This window comes from Mangifera indica, chromosome 1 (assembly GCF_011075055.1).
Source record: "Mangifera indica cultivar Alphonso chromosome 1, CATAS_Mindica_2.1, whole genome shotgun sequence".
NCBI classification, from domain to species: Eukaryota; Viridiplantae; Streptophyta; class Magnoliopsida; order Sapindales; family Anacardiaceae; genus Mangifera; species Mangifera indica.
Window position 1 is genome coordinate 9,330,248 of NC_058137.1, and position 18,188 is coordinate 9,348,435.

The 18,188-nt window shown below is 34.3% G+C and overlaps 2 protein-coding genes and 1 pseudogene across 2 annotated transcripts; 1 reads left to right on the forward strand and 2 right to left on the reverse strand.

The window, feature by feature from the left end:
* Positions 1-3,781: 3,781 nt before the first annotated feature.
* LOC123212506 (low affinity sulfate transporter 3-like) lies at positions 3,782-7,319 on the forward strand. The gene is given in 13 exon segments (XM_044631705.1): positions 3,782-4,201; positions 4,273-4,321; positions 4,408-4,615; positions 4,724-4,898; positions 5,008-5,015; positions 5,017-5,071; positions 5,193-5,423; positions 5,531-5,657; positions 5,831-6,117; positions 6,572-6,765; positions 6,844-6,938; positions 7,028-7,104; positions 7,179-7,319. Coding segments are annotated over 13 exon segments (2,067 nt in total).
* A 3,117-nt stretch (positions 7,320-10,436) lies between these two features.
* Positions 10,437-12,317, reverse strand: LOC123194883 (protein NEN4). The gene is made up of 5 exons (XM_044608375.1): positions 11,807-12,317; positions 11,678-11,724; positions 11,490-11,553; positions 10,866-11,039; positions 10,437-10,738 (listed from the first exon to the last, which is right to left on the reverse strand). The coding sequence occupies exons 1-5, from the start codon at positions 12,233-12,235 to the stop codon at positions 10,646-10,648; spliced, it is 807 nt and encodes a 268-aa protein (XP_044464310.1). The 5' UTR covers positions 12,236-12,317; the 3' UTR covers positions 10,437-10,645.
* A 1,965-nt stretch (positions 12,318-14,282) lies between these two features.
* On the reverse strand, positions 14,283-17,728 carry LOC123212598 (annotated as a pseudogene).
* Between the last annotated feature and the right edge of the window lie 460 nt (positions 17,729-18,188).

Sequence of the window (18,188 nt, forward strand, 5' to 3'; positions counted from 1 at the left end):
AATTCACCTAAATAATACCAAGATCTTATTAAAAGGATTAAATATGTATTTAAAACAATCATAAAGGTGTTTGGAATAACATATCAACTTGGGTGCTTTTTTCTCCTTATATAAAATATGCTAAAGTCTTTCTTTGTCTATTTAAGCATGGAACAATACCTATTTGTCCACACAGATGCACCAAAACAATCCTTGATGAAAAATGAATCCAAAGAAGTTTATGATCATCTACTGAGGTAATATGGTATGTAAATATTAAGAAAGAGAGAGAACAAGGTTTTTGGAATGCTTTTAGTGATATGAAAAACATATATGACTTGAGAGACATCATTATGTTTACATAACGATAGGGAATGACCATTCTAATCAATGAAACAAGCATTCATTAATCTTAAACATTTTTGGTCAACTTCTCACAATATCTTTCTGGTCCTTATATTGGGTTATTATAATTTACCCCTAAAGTAAACATATGTAAATCTCCTTTAGGTCTAACAACCTCATGATGATTAAAGTCACCATTTCAAAAACTAAAAGTGACTCACTTATACAAACCCAAAGCTCCTAATCAACCATTTATTATATGTGACCTATAGGTCTTTTATCATGTTAGTAGTGAGTAGAATCCTAAGTAATCTATAATCAGTTAGCCTTTTATTCACATACCAAGGTTTGCTTCTAGAAAGGTATCATGGGCATCTAAATGATGAACAATTAGTGGAAGAATGAACCTATCAATGATTCGGTTATCATACAATCAAATCTTTCAACTATTATCTCATTAAGGTTAAGTTATTGAAGTAGTGTTTATATCAGATAATGCATTGACTTGCATTATTTGTTTTCTAGATCAATAATCGAATAGTATTTGACTGACTGACAACTCAATCCTATTATAACCATAAATTTAAGTTATCAAAGCATCGATCAAAAGACATCGATATTTTTTCTCTCGTATCCAAGGGTGATAGATCATATATCAATCCATCATAACCTTCATACACTTTTCAATGTTGCCAATAACTACCATTCTGATAGTCATAACTTAAGGATTATGTTATGTAGCATCAAGTTATGTTGATTGGTGCATAAGTTACTTTTGTGATATCGAATGATAAGATCACATACACCATAATCTATTAGAGGAGGTATTCCATAGACACTAAGGTTACCAACTATATGGACTCCTTTGACGATTTAGTTTGATAAACTTATAATCAACAAGAACACGTGTTGTACCAAATTTTCAATAAACAACTTTCTTTGGAGAGGCCCGACAAGTGTTCAAGTGAGCATGCATTAACAGTCTCAAGGTTAGGAAGTTAAGGTTTCTTATCTCATCATTGATTGATGTGGTATTACTTCTAGGAATGTTAGTGACCCCAAGCGGTAGTTTTAAGGCTAAATTATTGACTTAGTTTTTAAGAAACGTTTTGATGTTACCTTGCTAAAGGGGTCTCTACTAAGAGTTAGCAAGTTCAACGCACGTGGTATACTAAAAGAACTTAAGAATCCTTTAATTGTTGGTATTTTTTCATTGTCATCATTGGCAAGAGCAATCGATATTTGTAGGGGATAAGAAGTTTTCATAGTTGTTCCTTTATTAGGGATAGGTCCTTTTACTGATATGTGTGCTACTAAGGTAACATTATATGTTTGTTGGGTAACATCAGAGTCTATAGGTGCTCTTAGTTAACTTTGGTTCGACAACTAAATTATGATATGGCTATGGAGTGTCAATTATTGAGTTCGGCTGACTAGTTTTCGTAGAACAAGGTGTTTATGGGTTGTTCTCTGATTCCTCAAATGTATGGTTTATTCAAGACCTTCTCGTGTCATCTTCCATAAGTCATCGAGAGTGATTAGTGTACCAAATAATCGAAATATAAAGTAGCTAAAATTGTGAAGGTCATCATTTTAGCAGCAATTTATTGATGAGATTTCTTGTCACCAAATGAAGTACGCAATCTAGAATCTCGATAGGTTAGTCTATGATAGCAATGATAAGGATCTAGTTGATGATTCTAAGATCTACTATTATGTGATATGAATAAAGTAAGAGAAATAGGGATGGTAATGGGTAAGGGCGAGGCTAAATGTCCTATTCCCCATTCTCGTCCTTGCAAAAGATATTAATCCCTATCCCCGACTCGTCCTATTAAGAGATGACAAAGATTTCTTGTCCCCTATCTGTGGGAAAAATCTCTTCCCCATCCTTGTACCCTCGAGGAAAAAACCCCCTTCTCATACCTTTTAAATATAATATAAATATATTAAATAACAAAATTAACTAAAACTAAAACCAATCCATTATTTCAATTGTCATAAATAGCATATGTTAACTACTTTAATATGCATAACAAAAAAACATAATAAATTTGAAATATACAAATAATCTAAAACTATAAAGATAACTAAATATTTTAAGCAAATATATTAATATAAAGTGATGAAGACAAGGACGAGATGGGTCGAGGATGGTACATATGTATATTCATCCCCGATTGTGGGTATACTTTTAGTCCTCATCCTCATCCCCTTTCCCATTTCTTTCAAAGAATTCCCACCCCGTTAGGGTTGAGACGGGTCAAGAACTTAAATTCAGACTGAAATTATCATCTCTAAAAGAAAAAAAAAAAATTAATATTGTTTGGCCTGATGATTGAAAAGCCTAAGTCCACAATATAACTATTGATTGTTTCTTACAAAATTTATCCTAAAAGGGATGTGTGTAGAAAGGAGTGTGTATATTTAGGTCTTCTCTTTCCCTTGGTCCTTTTCATTTATAGAACATAAGAGGAGAAGTTACATTCAGTTAAAAATATCATTTCGTAATTCGGATAGCTTTCCCTTGTTGTCACAGAGAATAGAAAAATCCTTTTAGAAAGTTCTGAACATAGTTATTGTTAAGTGGAGATCTTCCCATTGTCATAGGATGGAAGATCTATCTGATTTCCTTAAGGTATGGCGAATAGGACATGTTCTTACTATTTCTAGTTGCTAGCTAGTTGCAATTGTTCAGACATATTTCCATAACGTGATAATTCTCAGATAAACACCCTACGGATAAGAGAATACCATACAACACTTTAGAACAGGTGGGAGGAGATAAAACAACAAGCACGCAAGCACTAGTTGAGGAGCATATATCATAACTTAGAACCCTTTGAAAGGAACATTTATTGCTTCTATTCACCTATTGACAAAAGGGGACAGGCTTTTTGCAAATGATCTTCGGCCTGGAAAGCTCCACTAAGTGCAATTCCTTCAACTGGCACCACCTCATCATTGTTTGGATCAAAAAAATCATGTAGGACCTTGCTTAACTTGTAGTTGAAAAGACCAAATTACAGGACAGTTCAACAAAGACAAAAAAAAAATTCAAACTTAGTGACATTATAAGTAAGAATTCGAACTTGAAGCCAGTAATTAATTTTGATATCATTTTAAATAATAATTTCATCAAAAGTTTTAACTAGTAAATATTTAATGTCCCAATATAAATCCTTAAGTCTATCAACCTGCAAGTGGTTTCACACAATCAACAGGACATAAGAGAAATTGACAGATGTGCTTATCTCTTTCTCAAACAACTGGATTGTCTTTGAATACTTAAAAATTGAAATCATAGTGGATTTGACATTGCAGTCACCATATTGCAAATGCTTTTCCATCTTAATGGATTTGCAATCAGTGAATGTGATTACAGAATGCTTAAATCTTGTATATAAGATCATTCTAACTCGCCAACCTCTTCAGCATCACAGCCCAGAATATTCTCATGGATAATTTAATGAATCCTGAAGCTCAAATCTTGAGAGAGCCAGAAAGTTTTAGCTTCAGCTCTCCAAGTTCCCCCAAACCCTTCAAATCAACATTCACGGCTGCTTCTCCGGTCTCTGAAAGCTCCAATGACCAGGAAATCCATGACCTGGAGCTGAGCAATGGCCGTGATGGGAGAGCTCAATGGCTGCTCAATGCTCCCCAGCCACCAGGGCCCTGGAATGAGCTTCTGCACTCACTGAGAAAAACTGTTTCATCCCACAGAAACAAGTTCAAGAATGAGCCTGGACTAAAACATGTAGCTTCATTTCTGAAAGGAGTATTTCCTATTCTTTCCTGGTGCCGGAACTACCAGGCAACAAAATTTAAGAATGATTTAATGGCAGGTTTAACTCTTGCAAGCCTCAGCATCCCTCAGGTAAAATCTTAGGAGATCTTAAAAAAATTAAAAAATTTATTTGCTCAACTTTTAATGTGTGTTTCATGTAGAGCATTGGATATGCAACATTGGCAAAGCTTGATCCTCAATATGGCCTCTGTAAGTTAAAAAATCATTTAGATTTATGCCAAACTTCTGGAGAAAAATTTGATGTAAACCCTTCATATGAACTCATTTCTTTCTAGATACGAGTGCTGTTCCACCTCTAATTTATGCTGTAATGGGCACTTCAAGAGAAATAGCAATTGGACCTGTGGCTGTGGTGTCATTACTTTTGTCTTCAATGATTCAAAAACTAGAAGATCCAGTGGCTAATTCAATTGCATACAGAAATTTAGTTCTGACAGCAACCTTTTTCACGGGCGCATTCCAAGCTGCCTTTGGGCTCTTCAGGTGGGTCATTTTGTTCTATTTTATTATCAGTTATTATAGTTTCAAGCCTATTAAACAAGTACTAATTAATCCCTTTCTGCTGTTTGCTTTCACTGTTTGATTCAATAGGTTGGGTTTTCTTGTTGATATTTTGTCACATGCTGCTGTTGTTGGGTTCATGGCTGGTTCAGCCATTGTCATTGGTCTTCAACAACTCAAGGGACTGCTTGGAATAACTTATTTTACAGACAAGACTGATGTTATCTCTGTCATGAAAGCTGTGTGGAAATCAGTTCATCACGCTGTAACACTATTCCTCTCTTGTTTTTCTTTTTTCATTAAATTTGTTATCAGGTGGCCTAAACTCATTTAATATGTTCATTTATCCTTCAATTCTGTTTACTCAATTTCAGTGGAATCCTCAATTTTATCCTGGGGTGTTCATTCCTGAGCTTCATCTTAATTGCTAGATTCCTGGTAAGCACCATTGATATGTGGAGCCACATTGTTAAGTTTTTCTTTCATTGACATTAAGTCTGGTTAATCCAGAGAATCAGTGTCTCTAGAATTCCTATAAACTTATTGCTGAGTTTGACAGGGGAGGAGAAACAAGAAACTCTTCTGGCTGGCAGCGATTGCGCCACTAGTATCAGTTATTTTATCAACTCTCATTGTGTTCCTGACAAGAGCTGATGAACATGGAGTTAAAATAATGAAGCACATTGAAAGAGGCCTAAATCCAAGCTCAGTGCAGCAGTTACGGTTCATTGGCAAAAATGTTGGAGAAGTGGCTAAAATTGGACTGATTGCTGCTGTTGTTGCACTCACTGTGAGTGTCTTGTCGTTGTAAAATATAATTTCCCTTTATTCTTGAATATGATTTTAAAATATATATATAATTAAATTCCTGATTTTGTGTTATAATTTCAATTTTAGGAAGCAATTGCAGTTGGCAGATCTTTTGCTTCGGTAAAAGGATATCACCTAGATGGAAACAAGGAAATGGTTGCCTTTGGCTTCACAAACATTTTAGGTTCCTTTACTTCTTGCTACGTGGCCACTGGTAAAGCTTCTTTGTTATTTCAATTTCACACTGATTTATAGCAACGTCAACCCATCTTAGCCTGTGTCATCTTAGCTCCTTTTATATATAATCTGCATTTGCACCTCAGGATTGTTAAATCGAGTAACTCAGTTACCATATTGTACTGCAATAACTCTTTCAACTATATGCAGGTTCATTCTCCCGCACTGCTGTAAATTTCAACGCTGGATGTGAAAGCACTGTGTCAAATATAGTGATGGCCATAACAGTGCTTATATCATTGGAATTTTTCATAAGGCTATTATACTACACTCCAATTGCAATCCTTGCTTCAATCATTCTGTCAGCTCTTCCAGGCCTTATTGACCTCAATGAAGTTCACAATATCTGGAAAATTGATAAACTAGACTTCCTTGCCTGCATTGGAGCCTTCTTTGGTGTCTTGTTTGCATCAGTTGAGATCGGTCTTCTTGTCTCGGTAAGTACATTTTTAGCGAAAATTTTTCACTTTCAACAGACACTGGAAAGATATATGCACACCCACTTCACTATCATTCTAGAGTGCTTCAACTGTTGTTGAGGAAAATACTTTCAATTCAAACAGTAAATATATGAATTGGGTAAACTGTGCATCATGGAGTCCAAGCATGGTGATCATTTCTCGTGGTTTTAATTTCCATATGTACGGCATATATATAGAGTTCTATATACCCCACAAAAAGTTTTGGCAACACAACTTGCCTAAAAGCAAAATAATTAAATGACAGGTTTATGTATATATCACAGAGAATCCTTGGAATGACATATTCAGATACTAAACAGGATCCTTAATGATCGTTTTATACATCAATTTAGAGCTGAATAAGCAAAATAACAATGCTGGACTGTTTTGAGTGAAAAAATGGTAATACAAATGAGCTAGTCTGTGGCAGGTAACAACATCATTTGCAAAGATAATCCTGATCTCAATTCAACCAGGCATCGAAAAGTTTGGAAGACTTCCTGGGACTGATTTGTTTCGTGATGTAAATCAATATCCTATGGCTATCAAGACTCCTGGAATTCTCATAATCCAAGTCAAAGCTGCCTTGCTTTGTTTTGCAAATGCCAATTTTGTTAGAGAAAGGTATATATGTACACATTCAGCTGATGGATACTTTCATCAATTCATCAATTAATTAATTTTCTCATTTGATTGTTCAAGAATTATGAGAAGGGTAAAAGAAGAGAGAGATAATCATGAAGACAGCCAGGAAAAGGCCCAAAGGACTGTTCAACGTGTGCTTCTTGACATGTCAAGTAAGTGTTACATTATGACCTCCCATCTATTGAATTTCCAATAAAATGGATATTTGTAACACAATAAGTTGACCCTTTTTCTTTGGTAGACTTGATAAGCATCGATACATCAGGAATTGCTTCTCTAGAGGAATTGCATAAGAGCCTAGGAGAAAATGGCCTGGAGGTATCTGCTTTTATAAATTCACATTAATTATCCAATTTCATATAGAATTAACACAAAATTTCTGCATCTATTAGCTGGCCATTGCCAACCCCAAATGGCAAGTGATTCACAAGCTAAGGTTAGCCAACTTTCTGGAAAAAATTGGAGGAAGGGTCTTCCTGAGTGTTGCAGAAGCAATGGATGCAAATCTAAGTGCTAAAATGGCCACTATTTGAAAGCTCTCTCTTGAATTTATTTAGTAATTGGATTGTTGGTGCTTGTTTGGTGTTTGATGTTTAATGTTTACTATTCATGCCACCTGCTACTTGTGTACAAAAATAAAGTGGAGAACGTTCAACTAATTAAATCGATTGTGGGTTTGCTGATATCAGATCTAGTCGAAAGTGCTTTGTAATTAAACAGTTGTTGCAATACTGCATAGCGAAGTTTATCTATTTGCCCATCATTATGGCCCAGATGCATGCCCCACTAAGCCCGATGCACCTCAGACCCCAAAAGATGCATTAAATTTTATAAAAATTTGAATATCTATCTAAAATGGGAATTTCAGTCTGAATTCTCCCTCATCAACATTACAATCTTTTATCAAGTATGAAATATTGGCATTTAACAATCTGGGTTTGTAGACCTTACTTCTCATAGATATATTAATGGGAGTGTTTAGTTTGATTAATATTTTATTACTAAAAATAAAAGATTACTAAAAAGATAAAGTACTCAGAAGATTATTAGGTATAAATTATTATTATATTTGATAAATATTTATAAATATAAATAATTATTGTATTTAGTTAAATGTAATAAAAAAAATATCAAGATATTGTTTTACTTAAATGTCTTTGGTATAATTATTTTAAAACATAATTCATATTACTTAATATATTAATTGAAATTGAGAATATTTTGGTATTAAAAAATTAATAAATAAAGATATAATCATTATAAATTCAATATTACTTTAATAATATTTTAATACTTAAGATAAAGATAATAATTTTATTACCTCTTATATTACATGTCATAATACCACTAGTAATAAAAAATTACTGTAATATTTATTGCTTATAAAATAAAAAAAGGAGTGTCAATAAAAAAAATAAATTATCAAAATAATTTTTTATTCTCTTTAACCAAACGACCCTTTAAAACCAAGGTCTAGTCACTTATTTAATTGTGGTGAAGATAACGTTACTTTAAATACTACAAAATAATTATTCAATGATAGATTACTAGTCTTTTAAATATTTATCAAATTTTTTATCATCAATTGAAATATGTAATTCAAAACCTTTTGTAAGTTAAGTTATGACAATAGCGATAAAGATTTAATAAAACCTTGTTGTCTTATGTGAATAAAAACAGAAAAATAAATTAATGGGGCACGAGATTTTTAACGTGATTTAACCTAGTAATCAAAGTACATTCATCTATAGTATAACTATTAATTATTGTTTATAATGTAAATCATGTAGATGATGAATACAACAATATATATTTTTTGTCCATGTGTGTGTGTGTGTGTGTGTGTGTCTATGTGTCTCCCTTTCTTTGTCTCAATTGGCATTCATATTTATAGGATTGTAAAGAGAATTTACATTCAAATTAGGATAATTAAAAGATTTTTAATTCAAACATGATTTTATAGTTACATTGTTATTCTAATTGAACTAAAAAGAATATTTACATTGAAAGTATCTTGATCAGGAAGAAGTAAATAGTTTTCCATTGTTATTATGAAAGAGAATAGGAAATCCTAGTGAAAATTTTTTAACTTATGCACTGCTAAGAAAAGGTCTTCTCATTCTTTTGACTAAAAAGTATGTCAATGTTTCATGTCCTTTGGCAAACAAGAGATACTTTTTGATTACTGGTCCTACAATTAGTTATTGGTGGTAGTTGTCTGGGCAAGTTTCCTTAAAGAGATGCTTCTTGGTGAGATATTTTGTAGACAGTCGAAAACTATAAAACAGTTACCTTCAATTCTTAGAGTGCAAGGAGAAAGATTTCAAAAACTTTGGTCAATATCTATTTTGCATGAGTTGGTGTCATGCGGAGATTGTCATATCTTTGTAATAAGAAAATCTTAGTTGGCATTATTATCACTTTGTATGTTTTGAATCAAATATCAATCATGTTGTTCCACTTTCTTACATATGAAATTTGATTGGATGTGCACTTTTTGCATCACCGGATTATTGGCACGTGTTTAGGCATTGTGTTGAATGATAAAGATTAATTAATATTTGTACCCTAAATTTGGCTATAAAAGGAGTGGGTAGGCTCAAATTTCTTATGCTTTAAACATTTCTTTCATTGCAAATTTTATTGGTCTTTTAATAATACTTTTTGTAGGTCAATCCAAAGAATATCTTCATTAATGGTGAGCTATTTAACTTTGAGAATCTTCAATCTAAAGGTTTTGATGTGTTTTGTTGTTTTGATGCAATTGATAGTTGAGGTGACATAACAATCTAAAGAGAGAATTTCAAAGTTTAAGTCCTCCTTAGAGAGAGAGAGGATGTTATGAATAGGCATCCATGTGGCTTTTCAAATCACTCAAAGAGGCCTATGTTTTATTGTTGTTGTAGCAAATGGGATTATCCATCCCTCGTGAGTGTGTAGTGGTGTCCTATGTTTAAGGTTGGATTTAAACTGAGTCTGTTTAAACTCGAGCTCGAAACGAGTTAGCCCTAAGCAAGCTCGAGCTCGAGTTTGCTCATCAAAGTTTGTAAATTAAAAATTTTAAAACAAAACGACGTCTTTTTAATAATGAATTAATTAAATATTCAAATTCAAAACAAACCGAACTAAGTTTGAGTTCAAGTGTAACAAGTTCGAGCTCTATTATATATAAGTCGAGTCGAATTTGAGTTTAATTCGATTCGAATTCAACCCTATCTGTGTTATAATGACTGTCCAAATATGCATTTGTCGTATGAGTGTCCTTAGGCCTACTTGATGCTTGAATCTTGCCTCACGTAACACCTTGGAAGAGGATGAGGAAGGACACTTGTGAATTACTAAATAAGTTTAGATATATAATAATTGTATGCTAGATTTTGGACTCGTAAATAGATTTATTTTTGAAAAATATAAAAAATTATTTTATAACTCTATCCGTTCGGGTATCCAATCCGTAACACTAGCTTAACCAAATATCTCTTTCCTTTTGTGTTACATGTGTAAAAAAAAAAAAAAACATTTGAAGTAATTAAATTAATATTTAAAGAGAAAACTTAAATTAACTCATGCATAAATACGCTAATTCTTGTTAATATTAAAAAAATGTTATCATTATTTATTGTCATAAATATGTACAATTGACCTCCAGAAAATGGATACCTTGAAAGAATAAATGGAATATACTTCTGAAAATTCAATGGCATAAACAAATTACATAGTTTGCTATTGAATTTTTCTTGGCACTAAGCCTGTCCTCTTGAAAACAACACATGGTTCTCAGTTTTCATCCTCTCCAAGCAGAAATTCTGAACTTCTCTTCTCATTTTTTACCGAACTGTATTTACGTCTGAATTTCCCATCAACGAAGCAGTGAATGAGAGTGCTTGAGCAAGGCGTTGAGAGGTTGGTTTCCTTGAGATTTACACAATAGATTCTTCACACTTTCTGTCATCTGTTGTTGGTTTAAATTTTTTACCCAAAAAGTTCATTTAAATTCATTGTTAGTGACTAATATAACATGTGTGCGCAAGAAGAAAAATTAAAGCTAGCTTAATTAAATTTAAATATAGATTTTAGACCTTCGCCAAGCTTCCCCTTGTGTAGGGAACAGTTCTTTGATATCCAACTGAAGTTGGAGGAGACTTCCTGGTTGTCTCTTCTCTACATGATAATCTTCCATTGCTTCTACTTCTTGTTGTAATTCTGAGAGAGCTGTTCAATTTGCGATTCAACTCGCTCGGAAGGCTTGATTCCTATAATCACAATTCATGAAAATATCAAATAAACTAAGTAAAACACCTTAAAAGTATGCCCAAGTCATGTTCTAAAGTAATTATTTAGGGCTCGAAACGAGTTCAAGCTCAAGTTCGAATTTGAAAGTTAAATATTTTTTAATTCAAACTTTAGGGGTGTTTGGCTTGCTAAATTTGTAAGTTTAAAAATTTTTATATAAATCAACTAAAACAACGTTATTTTGATTAATATGAATTAAAACGACGTTGATTTAGTAATTTTTCACCCAATTATAGTATTAAGCCAAAGTCAAGCTCAACTCTTCTTAAATGAGTTGAGTTCAAACACCTTTTAGATGAGTTTAAACTTAGCTCTACTCAATTCGAACCGAATATGAGCTCAATTCGGTTTGAATATAATCCTAAACTAACTATATATTCAAGAGGCATTATTGAGGTCTAAGAAAATACCAGAAAGAGCACAGTTGCACAATGTTTCAGGACCTCCAAATTCATCCGAACATCGTCGAGGCTCCTGCTAAAATCAAAAGTAGCCGTCGATGATCAACTCCATTTTCATCGTTGGTGTGTTAAATGATTCATGCAAGCGAAATTTAAGCATCCAATTAGAGAATTGAGTCTGTCTTCACAATACATACCTGTGCTTTTGCAGCCCAAGCCCAAAGTAAGAAGCCAATGAAGCCATCTAAATTTATGTAAATAATAATTCGGTTAATACAGAAACATCAGGCGTCAAATATAGAAACTGCTTCTAATTCGCTACATACCTTCATATTGCCAGCTCTTCTACCGAATTTCTCAGTCAACAACCCCAAAGAATCAATCATTCCAACTGGCTCCGGTGCCGGCCTACCGATGTCGTCAAAGGCCTCTTTGATACGAGCACAATCAAATCTTTGTATATTGTGGCCTGCCCACACTCTGGAATTCAAAATGCAGAATATTCTATCAGCAACTTCCGCAAACTCAGGTGCATTTTCTACAGCTGCACGAGTTATCCCATCGCTTCGACTCGACTTCAACGCAACCGCCGACAAGTCCTTGGGCCTTATCAGGGTGCTGTAACTCTCCAGCTCAACAAGCCTACGCGGGCACACTACAATTGCACCGAACTCCAACACCCAGAACCGCTGCCCGGCTCTTCTGGGCACTGTCGTTTCCAAGTCAAAGAAAACAATCCCCGCTGAGGCCTCCATTTCTACAAGTTCTCAGCACAGGAACTCACTAGCTAGTTCAACTGGCTCGACCAGAAAAATGAGCTTTGGCTTCAGGTTTTTTGAAGCTTTCATGATCTTTCCATTCCAGGATATATAAAAGGCCTGGAAGGATGAGGAGAAAGGAAGAGAATGTTTTACATGAGAGGTTGATTGACTTGTAGTTCAAGTTAATAGTTTCTTCAGGATGTCCTATGCAATTGCAGGAGGGCAAGAAATATATTTCCTTTCTCTTAATCTCTCCTTTATAAATTTGCTTTTGGAACAGAAGAAACCTTTCAACTGGGTAATCTTCTGTTGAGGTTTATTACAGCTTGGGTTTGCATCATCCAAGAGGCTAAGTTATTGATTATTGTTCTGAATATGTTTAGAACCTCTATAAAAAATTAACTTCCCTGAATTGGAATTTGATTCCCTGGTGCCTTACATGACTTAATTTTGATCACCTCCGATAGAAAGATACTTTGGAGAGTTTTAATTCTCAGGTTCTGGAATCAGCCAACCCCGCAAAAAGCTTTGGATAATAACAATAAACAATGTTACCTATTTAATCATTATTGTAATTAATTTTAATATAGGGTTCGTAAAAATTTAAAAAAAAAAAAAATAGTATTATATTAGCAATTTTGAACAAGGAACAAAATAATAGCTGTTTCTACTTTCTATTTAATCACTGTTGGATAGATTTTTAAGCTTAGAAATTCTAAAAATTTTGTACACTCGGTGACATGACAGTAAATAGTCTTATTTCTCATAAATCAGAGTTTTTTTTTACAACATGATAGCACGGTATGGTATTTGTGGGTCTTCTCTTGTATTTGAGTCAATTCGTAATTTTTTACAACATTAGGGACAAACCCTTTGATCATAATCTAAATATCAACTTAACCGTGATCTAATGGTCCAAGTCATTGTTTAAAAATTGACTAAACCATGGTTGATAGTTTTTGGGTGTATTTAGGTCTAATAATTTGTCCTCATAAAGAATAAAAAATTATTATAAAGGTAAAATATATAAAATATTATTACCTATAGATTAGTTCATTTTTCACATTTAGTTAAGTTTGTATTTGTGAATCATTATTATGTTTAATTGTCAATAATAACAAAATATTGAGATATAATTTTATTATTTAAATATTTATGTGTTAAATTAAACCAAATGTATAGAAATAATGGGAAAACTACAACAAATTAAAAGTGAGGGGCTGAAAAAAATGGCAGGAGAAAATGTAGTAAATCAAAAGGTGGGGGATAAATGAAGGGTCTAACAACAGTTGCATTAAAAGATGCAGTCTCTCAATCTCATAGGGGTGGTGGCAAGATCAGGTGGAGAAAGGTGAGAGTAAGACATTGACGATTATCTACAGAACACAAAAGGGTGACAATAATAGAAAAGCAACATTTGAATGAAGTAAAGCCAATAGCTTTTGTTGCCAACTAACATGGCCTCTAGTGGGTGGCGGTTGACAAGTGATGATAAACTATGATTTTCGCTGGTGGAGGCAATTTGGTAGAGTTTCTGCAACCAAAAAGTTACACATTTTTGTCTTTATAATCACTTCTATTATGTGCTCACTCGAGTGCAGGTAATCCCCTCCGAAAAGGTGAATTTGGTATAAAAACCTTCACTATTTTCATTAGTGGCAGGCACAAGATATTTCCCAAATTACAATTCTTCAGTGTTGGAAGCCGAGTTCTCAGCCACAACCTTCCTAACTTTTAAGGGGAGATCACAAAAGGGATTGCTAATCTGGAAGATCTGAGCATTCTTAATTTCTCAAGAAACCAACTCACTTCATTACCAAATGAAATTCTACACATGACCTGTCTCACAACTGTTCGTCTATCATATAGCAGTTTCCTCGGTAATACTGGTCACTTTCTGGCGTCCCGGCTAAGGTAAATTTCCCATCATTGTTAAAATCACTTAAATGCTCACCAGGCGGTATCATTTGGTACGTCAAAGCTAATAATCAGTCATTGCTCTGATCACTACCCTGTTACTGATGATAAAATAAGCAAGAAAAAGAATTTTTTGTCCTTTCATTAACGCTATAAAAAATTTAACATATTTTATTTCTAGACAGGCAGAACAATTGCCGTTTCATCAATGAATACATAAGCCATTGCTGAGAAATAAAAATTGAACCTACTTTACAAGCCTACATTGTTTGAAGACAATCAGTAACAATCACACATCTTGAATTTCAAGAAGTACAAGAATGGAAACCTATTGCATTAGTGTTCATTTTTATTAAACAGGGACTGCAGGCCTCAGCCCAACAAATGCTTTCTTAATTCTCTCCATGGCAACTTGTAGGGTGGTGAGGGATGTGGTGGCATAGTAGATGCCAATACAAGTGTTATCCCCGAATGTGTCTCCCAGTACCAATGCAACCTATAAATCAACAGCCGTAACCACATTGCAGAAAAAGGATGAATAAAAACTAGATAGAATGTTAAGAACGTATTAATACTTTTTATGTTTTTAATTGCATAGTGTGTTTTACAACAAAAATCCCTGTCGAGGAATCTCTTTCGGAAGGTTGAGAGGAAATTATGAAGCAACCTCACAACACCTGAGCATTCTCTGACAAATATCGACAAAGGGACTCAGAATTTTCAATTTTCCTAAAGCCCTTAGCCTCTGATCCATAGTAAGAACTGATATCAATAAAGAGATAGAAAGCTCCCTGCAAGCAACAAGTGGGAATTTGGAAGAATAAAATAGCAAGTGAAGAAAACAAAAACGAAAAAAAATAATAATAGGTATAGGTAAGAAAACTAGATTCAACCAAACTGAAAGTATAGCAGAGGCTAGTGCCTGAGGTTCTGACGTTTTAACCCCGTCCAGTTCTCCAAAGCTCTTAACCAAGTAATCACGCCGCTCCTTGAAAGCTTTAACCATAGTGAAAGCTGTCTCCCCACCAGCATAGCCCAAACCTAATGCAGCAAGTCCTGCTTTCTGAGATATGCTACAGGCACCTGAAGTGAACTGCAGCAACATACACACAGAAATAAAAACTTTAGACTCATGCTTCACAAAGTAAAACATAAATTTATTTTTTATATGCGGAAGAGATAAATATGTCAAAAACAAAAATTGCCTTGCAGTGGTTTAACAGAAAATAATTGGATGTAGTTTAGTACAGATGTAACAAACCTGACTCTGGAACTTAGTACAGGCAGCAACAAAGTGCTTAGGGCCAGCAATGTATCCAAGTCACTAACCGGTCATTGCAAAGGCCTAGAAATGTTATATTCACATGTAATGCCCCAGAGTAGTAGCAGCTACTTGATTCAATCAATGAGAAGGGAATGAAAATCTAGGTTTAGCACCAGAAATTGCAATCGATCACTATTGATTTACCTTAGAAAACCCATTTACAGCGAAAGTCCTTTCTTGCATACCCGGCAAAGATGCAAAGCTTGTGTGAGTTGCTGGTGAATAAATTATGCGTTCATATACTTCATCAGACAGTACCTGACAAACAAGGCACAATTTGTTCAGGATTCAAATCTTGGTATAGAGCAGGAACTAAAGAGTTCAGGTTCAGTCAGATTGTACCAAAAGCCTGGAATGTTTAGCAACAAACTTTGCAATCTCTTCAAGCAAATTCTTGGGGTAAACAGATCCCGTTGGGTTGGATGGAGAGCATAGAATCAAAAGTCGTGACTTCTCAGTTAGCTTTGATTCAAGAAGTTCTGGATCCAAGAGAAAATTTTCAGAAATTTTTGTGGGAAGAATCACAGGTGTTGGATGAGCGACCCTTGCCATTTCTGGGTAGCTAACCCAAAATGGAGCAGGAATTATAACCTGAAGAAGGAAAGAGGGAATACTCATTAACTTTGTGACCTACCTACAATTACAAATGATACAACCAATAACAGAGTCCACTAAAATGCTGAATAAAATCCTACATGTCTTTGCCTTTCCTAACCCGACATAAATGAGGCATCAGTTATTATCATTTGAAAGAGCACGTGTGGACCAATACCTGCCAACCATTTCATTAACTTCCATGTGTTCTTTATTTCCAGTACATCATAACCTATATTTGATCTAAAGTTTACCAAAGTTAAACCAAAAGCACTCTAAAAATGGAGTACAGTCCAACAGATAAATGCGTGCAAGGATATTTTCTGTATGATCTAGAGCCAAAGGGAAAACATATCATGCATGAAATGTCTTCCCAGACTCTACCACCAAGAGGCTAAAAGAAATTGACTATTTCAATGCTCCAAATCAATACAAAGCTAGAACAGCTAGACTTATGCCAAAATCATTACAAACCATTGATTGTCTACCACAATTTTTTTATCTACACATATCACACTTACAAGGTCTCATGAGTAAACCTAAATTTCATACCATTAATTGCCACAAGTTTGCAGTACCATAGTAATTATAGTATATTTTTTGTCTATGTCTCTGAAGGAAGACTAATGCACTTAATATCAGAAAGATTGCAATGAATTTACCGAAATCATAGACGCCAACTTGGTTCAATCAAATAGAGTTATAAACCAAATAGCTTAATAAGAATCATGTAGTATGTCACAAGTTCTCACCTCGTCTCCTGAGGAACAAACAGCAAGGAGTGCTTGAAGGCTGCACTGTTTGGCTCCATTGCTAACAAGAATTTGATCTGGCGCATATGATAACCCATTCTCCTCTATCACGGCCAAAAACAAAAAATAATTAAATAACTAATTTTCTGAACTCGTCACACAACTACAAACCACGCATGGTATAAAAACAATAGCCAACTAACCTTTTAGCTTATGACAAATTGCTGAACGAAGTTCCAAAGTACCTGCACTTGAGTATACCTTGTGTAAGTTCATGAATCGCATTTATCGCAGCCTAGAATTATCACAAAACAAATTCAGGTAAATTACAAGCATACGCGTCACTAGAAAAACTAAGAATAAAGTCTCCCCCATAAGAAATTCCATAAAATCTATCTCTTTTTCCTATTTATTGATTATCATTTCGAAAACAAGAAAATGCAAACAGAGCCCCTCCTCAAATTATTATAAGCCAGATCCTAATAGATCTAACCAACTTAACTACCTTGCACCAATCATATTATTTATCAAAATTATACCAAATATCCACAATCTAATTGCGATTAAATCAAAGCTAATGACAAAAGGAAGAAATTTTACCTCTGCCATAGCAGCTGGGGTATCAAAATCAGGCTCACCTGCACCCAAACGAATAACAGGTACACCAGCTTGAGCAAGCGCAGTGGCCTGGTCTGTTATGGCCACAGTCTTTGAAGGCTTAACCACGTTAACTGTAGGACTCAAAGAGATGTCAACTGGCATTTCTGCATTACAAGCCCGTACAGTCCTCAATATTCTACTACTCTCTTCACCCCTTACAGTTCTCCGTATTCTACTATTCTCTACGTCTCTATCATTCACAAAACCAGAAACCCAGTTTACGTTTCGCACCTTTATTAATCAAATATCAACTTTATTCAAAATAAATATATATAAATAACCATTTTCTTGAAGACAAAGGTGGCTTCCCACTTTGCCTAAAGGCACGGGTTAGAAAATACACTTCTAAAAAATACATTAAGCCAATCTTTAATTTTTTTTTTAATCCTCCAAGCCTAAAAAATAAGAGGTTGCTTCCTGTTTGATAACTCTCCTAGGTTCTATCATCCAGAAAACCCAAAACCCGCTTCAAGTTGGGCATGGTAATCAATATAAACACAAACTTCGAAAAAAAATCCAAACGCAGAAAAAAAAAAAAGGTACCCATAAAGGGACAAATTATGTGGCAACTGAGAGGGGAAAGAGACGGATCGAGAGTTCGTTAAAAGCTTAAATTTTTGCGGGCGGGTGTGAGCTGAATTCGGAACCAGGCTAGAAGGGGAATGAAAGGAGCGAAGAGAATTGGTCATTAAAGAAATTT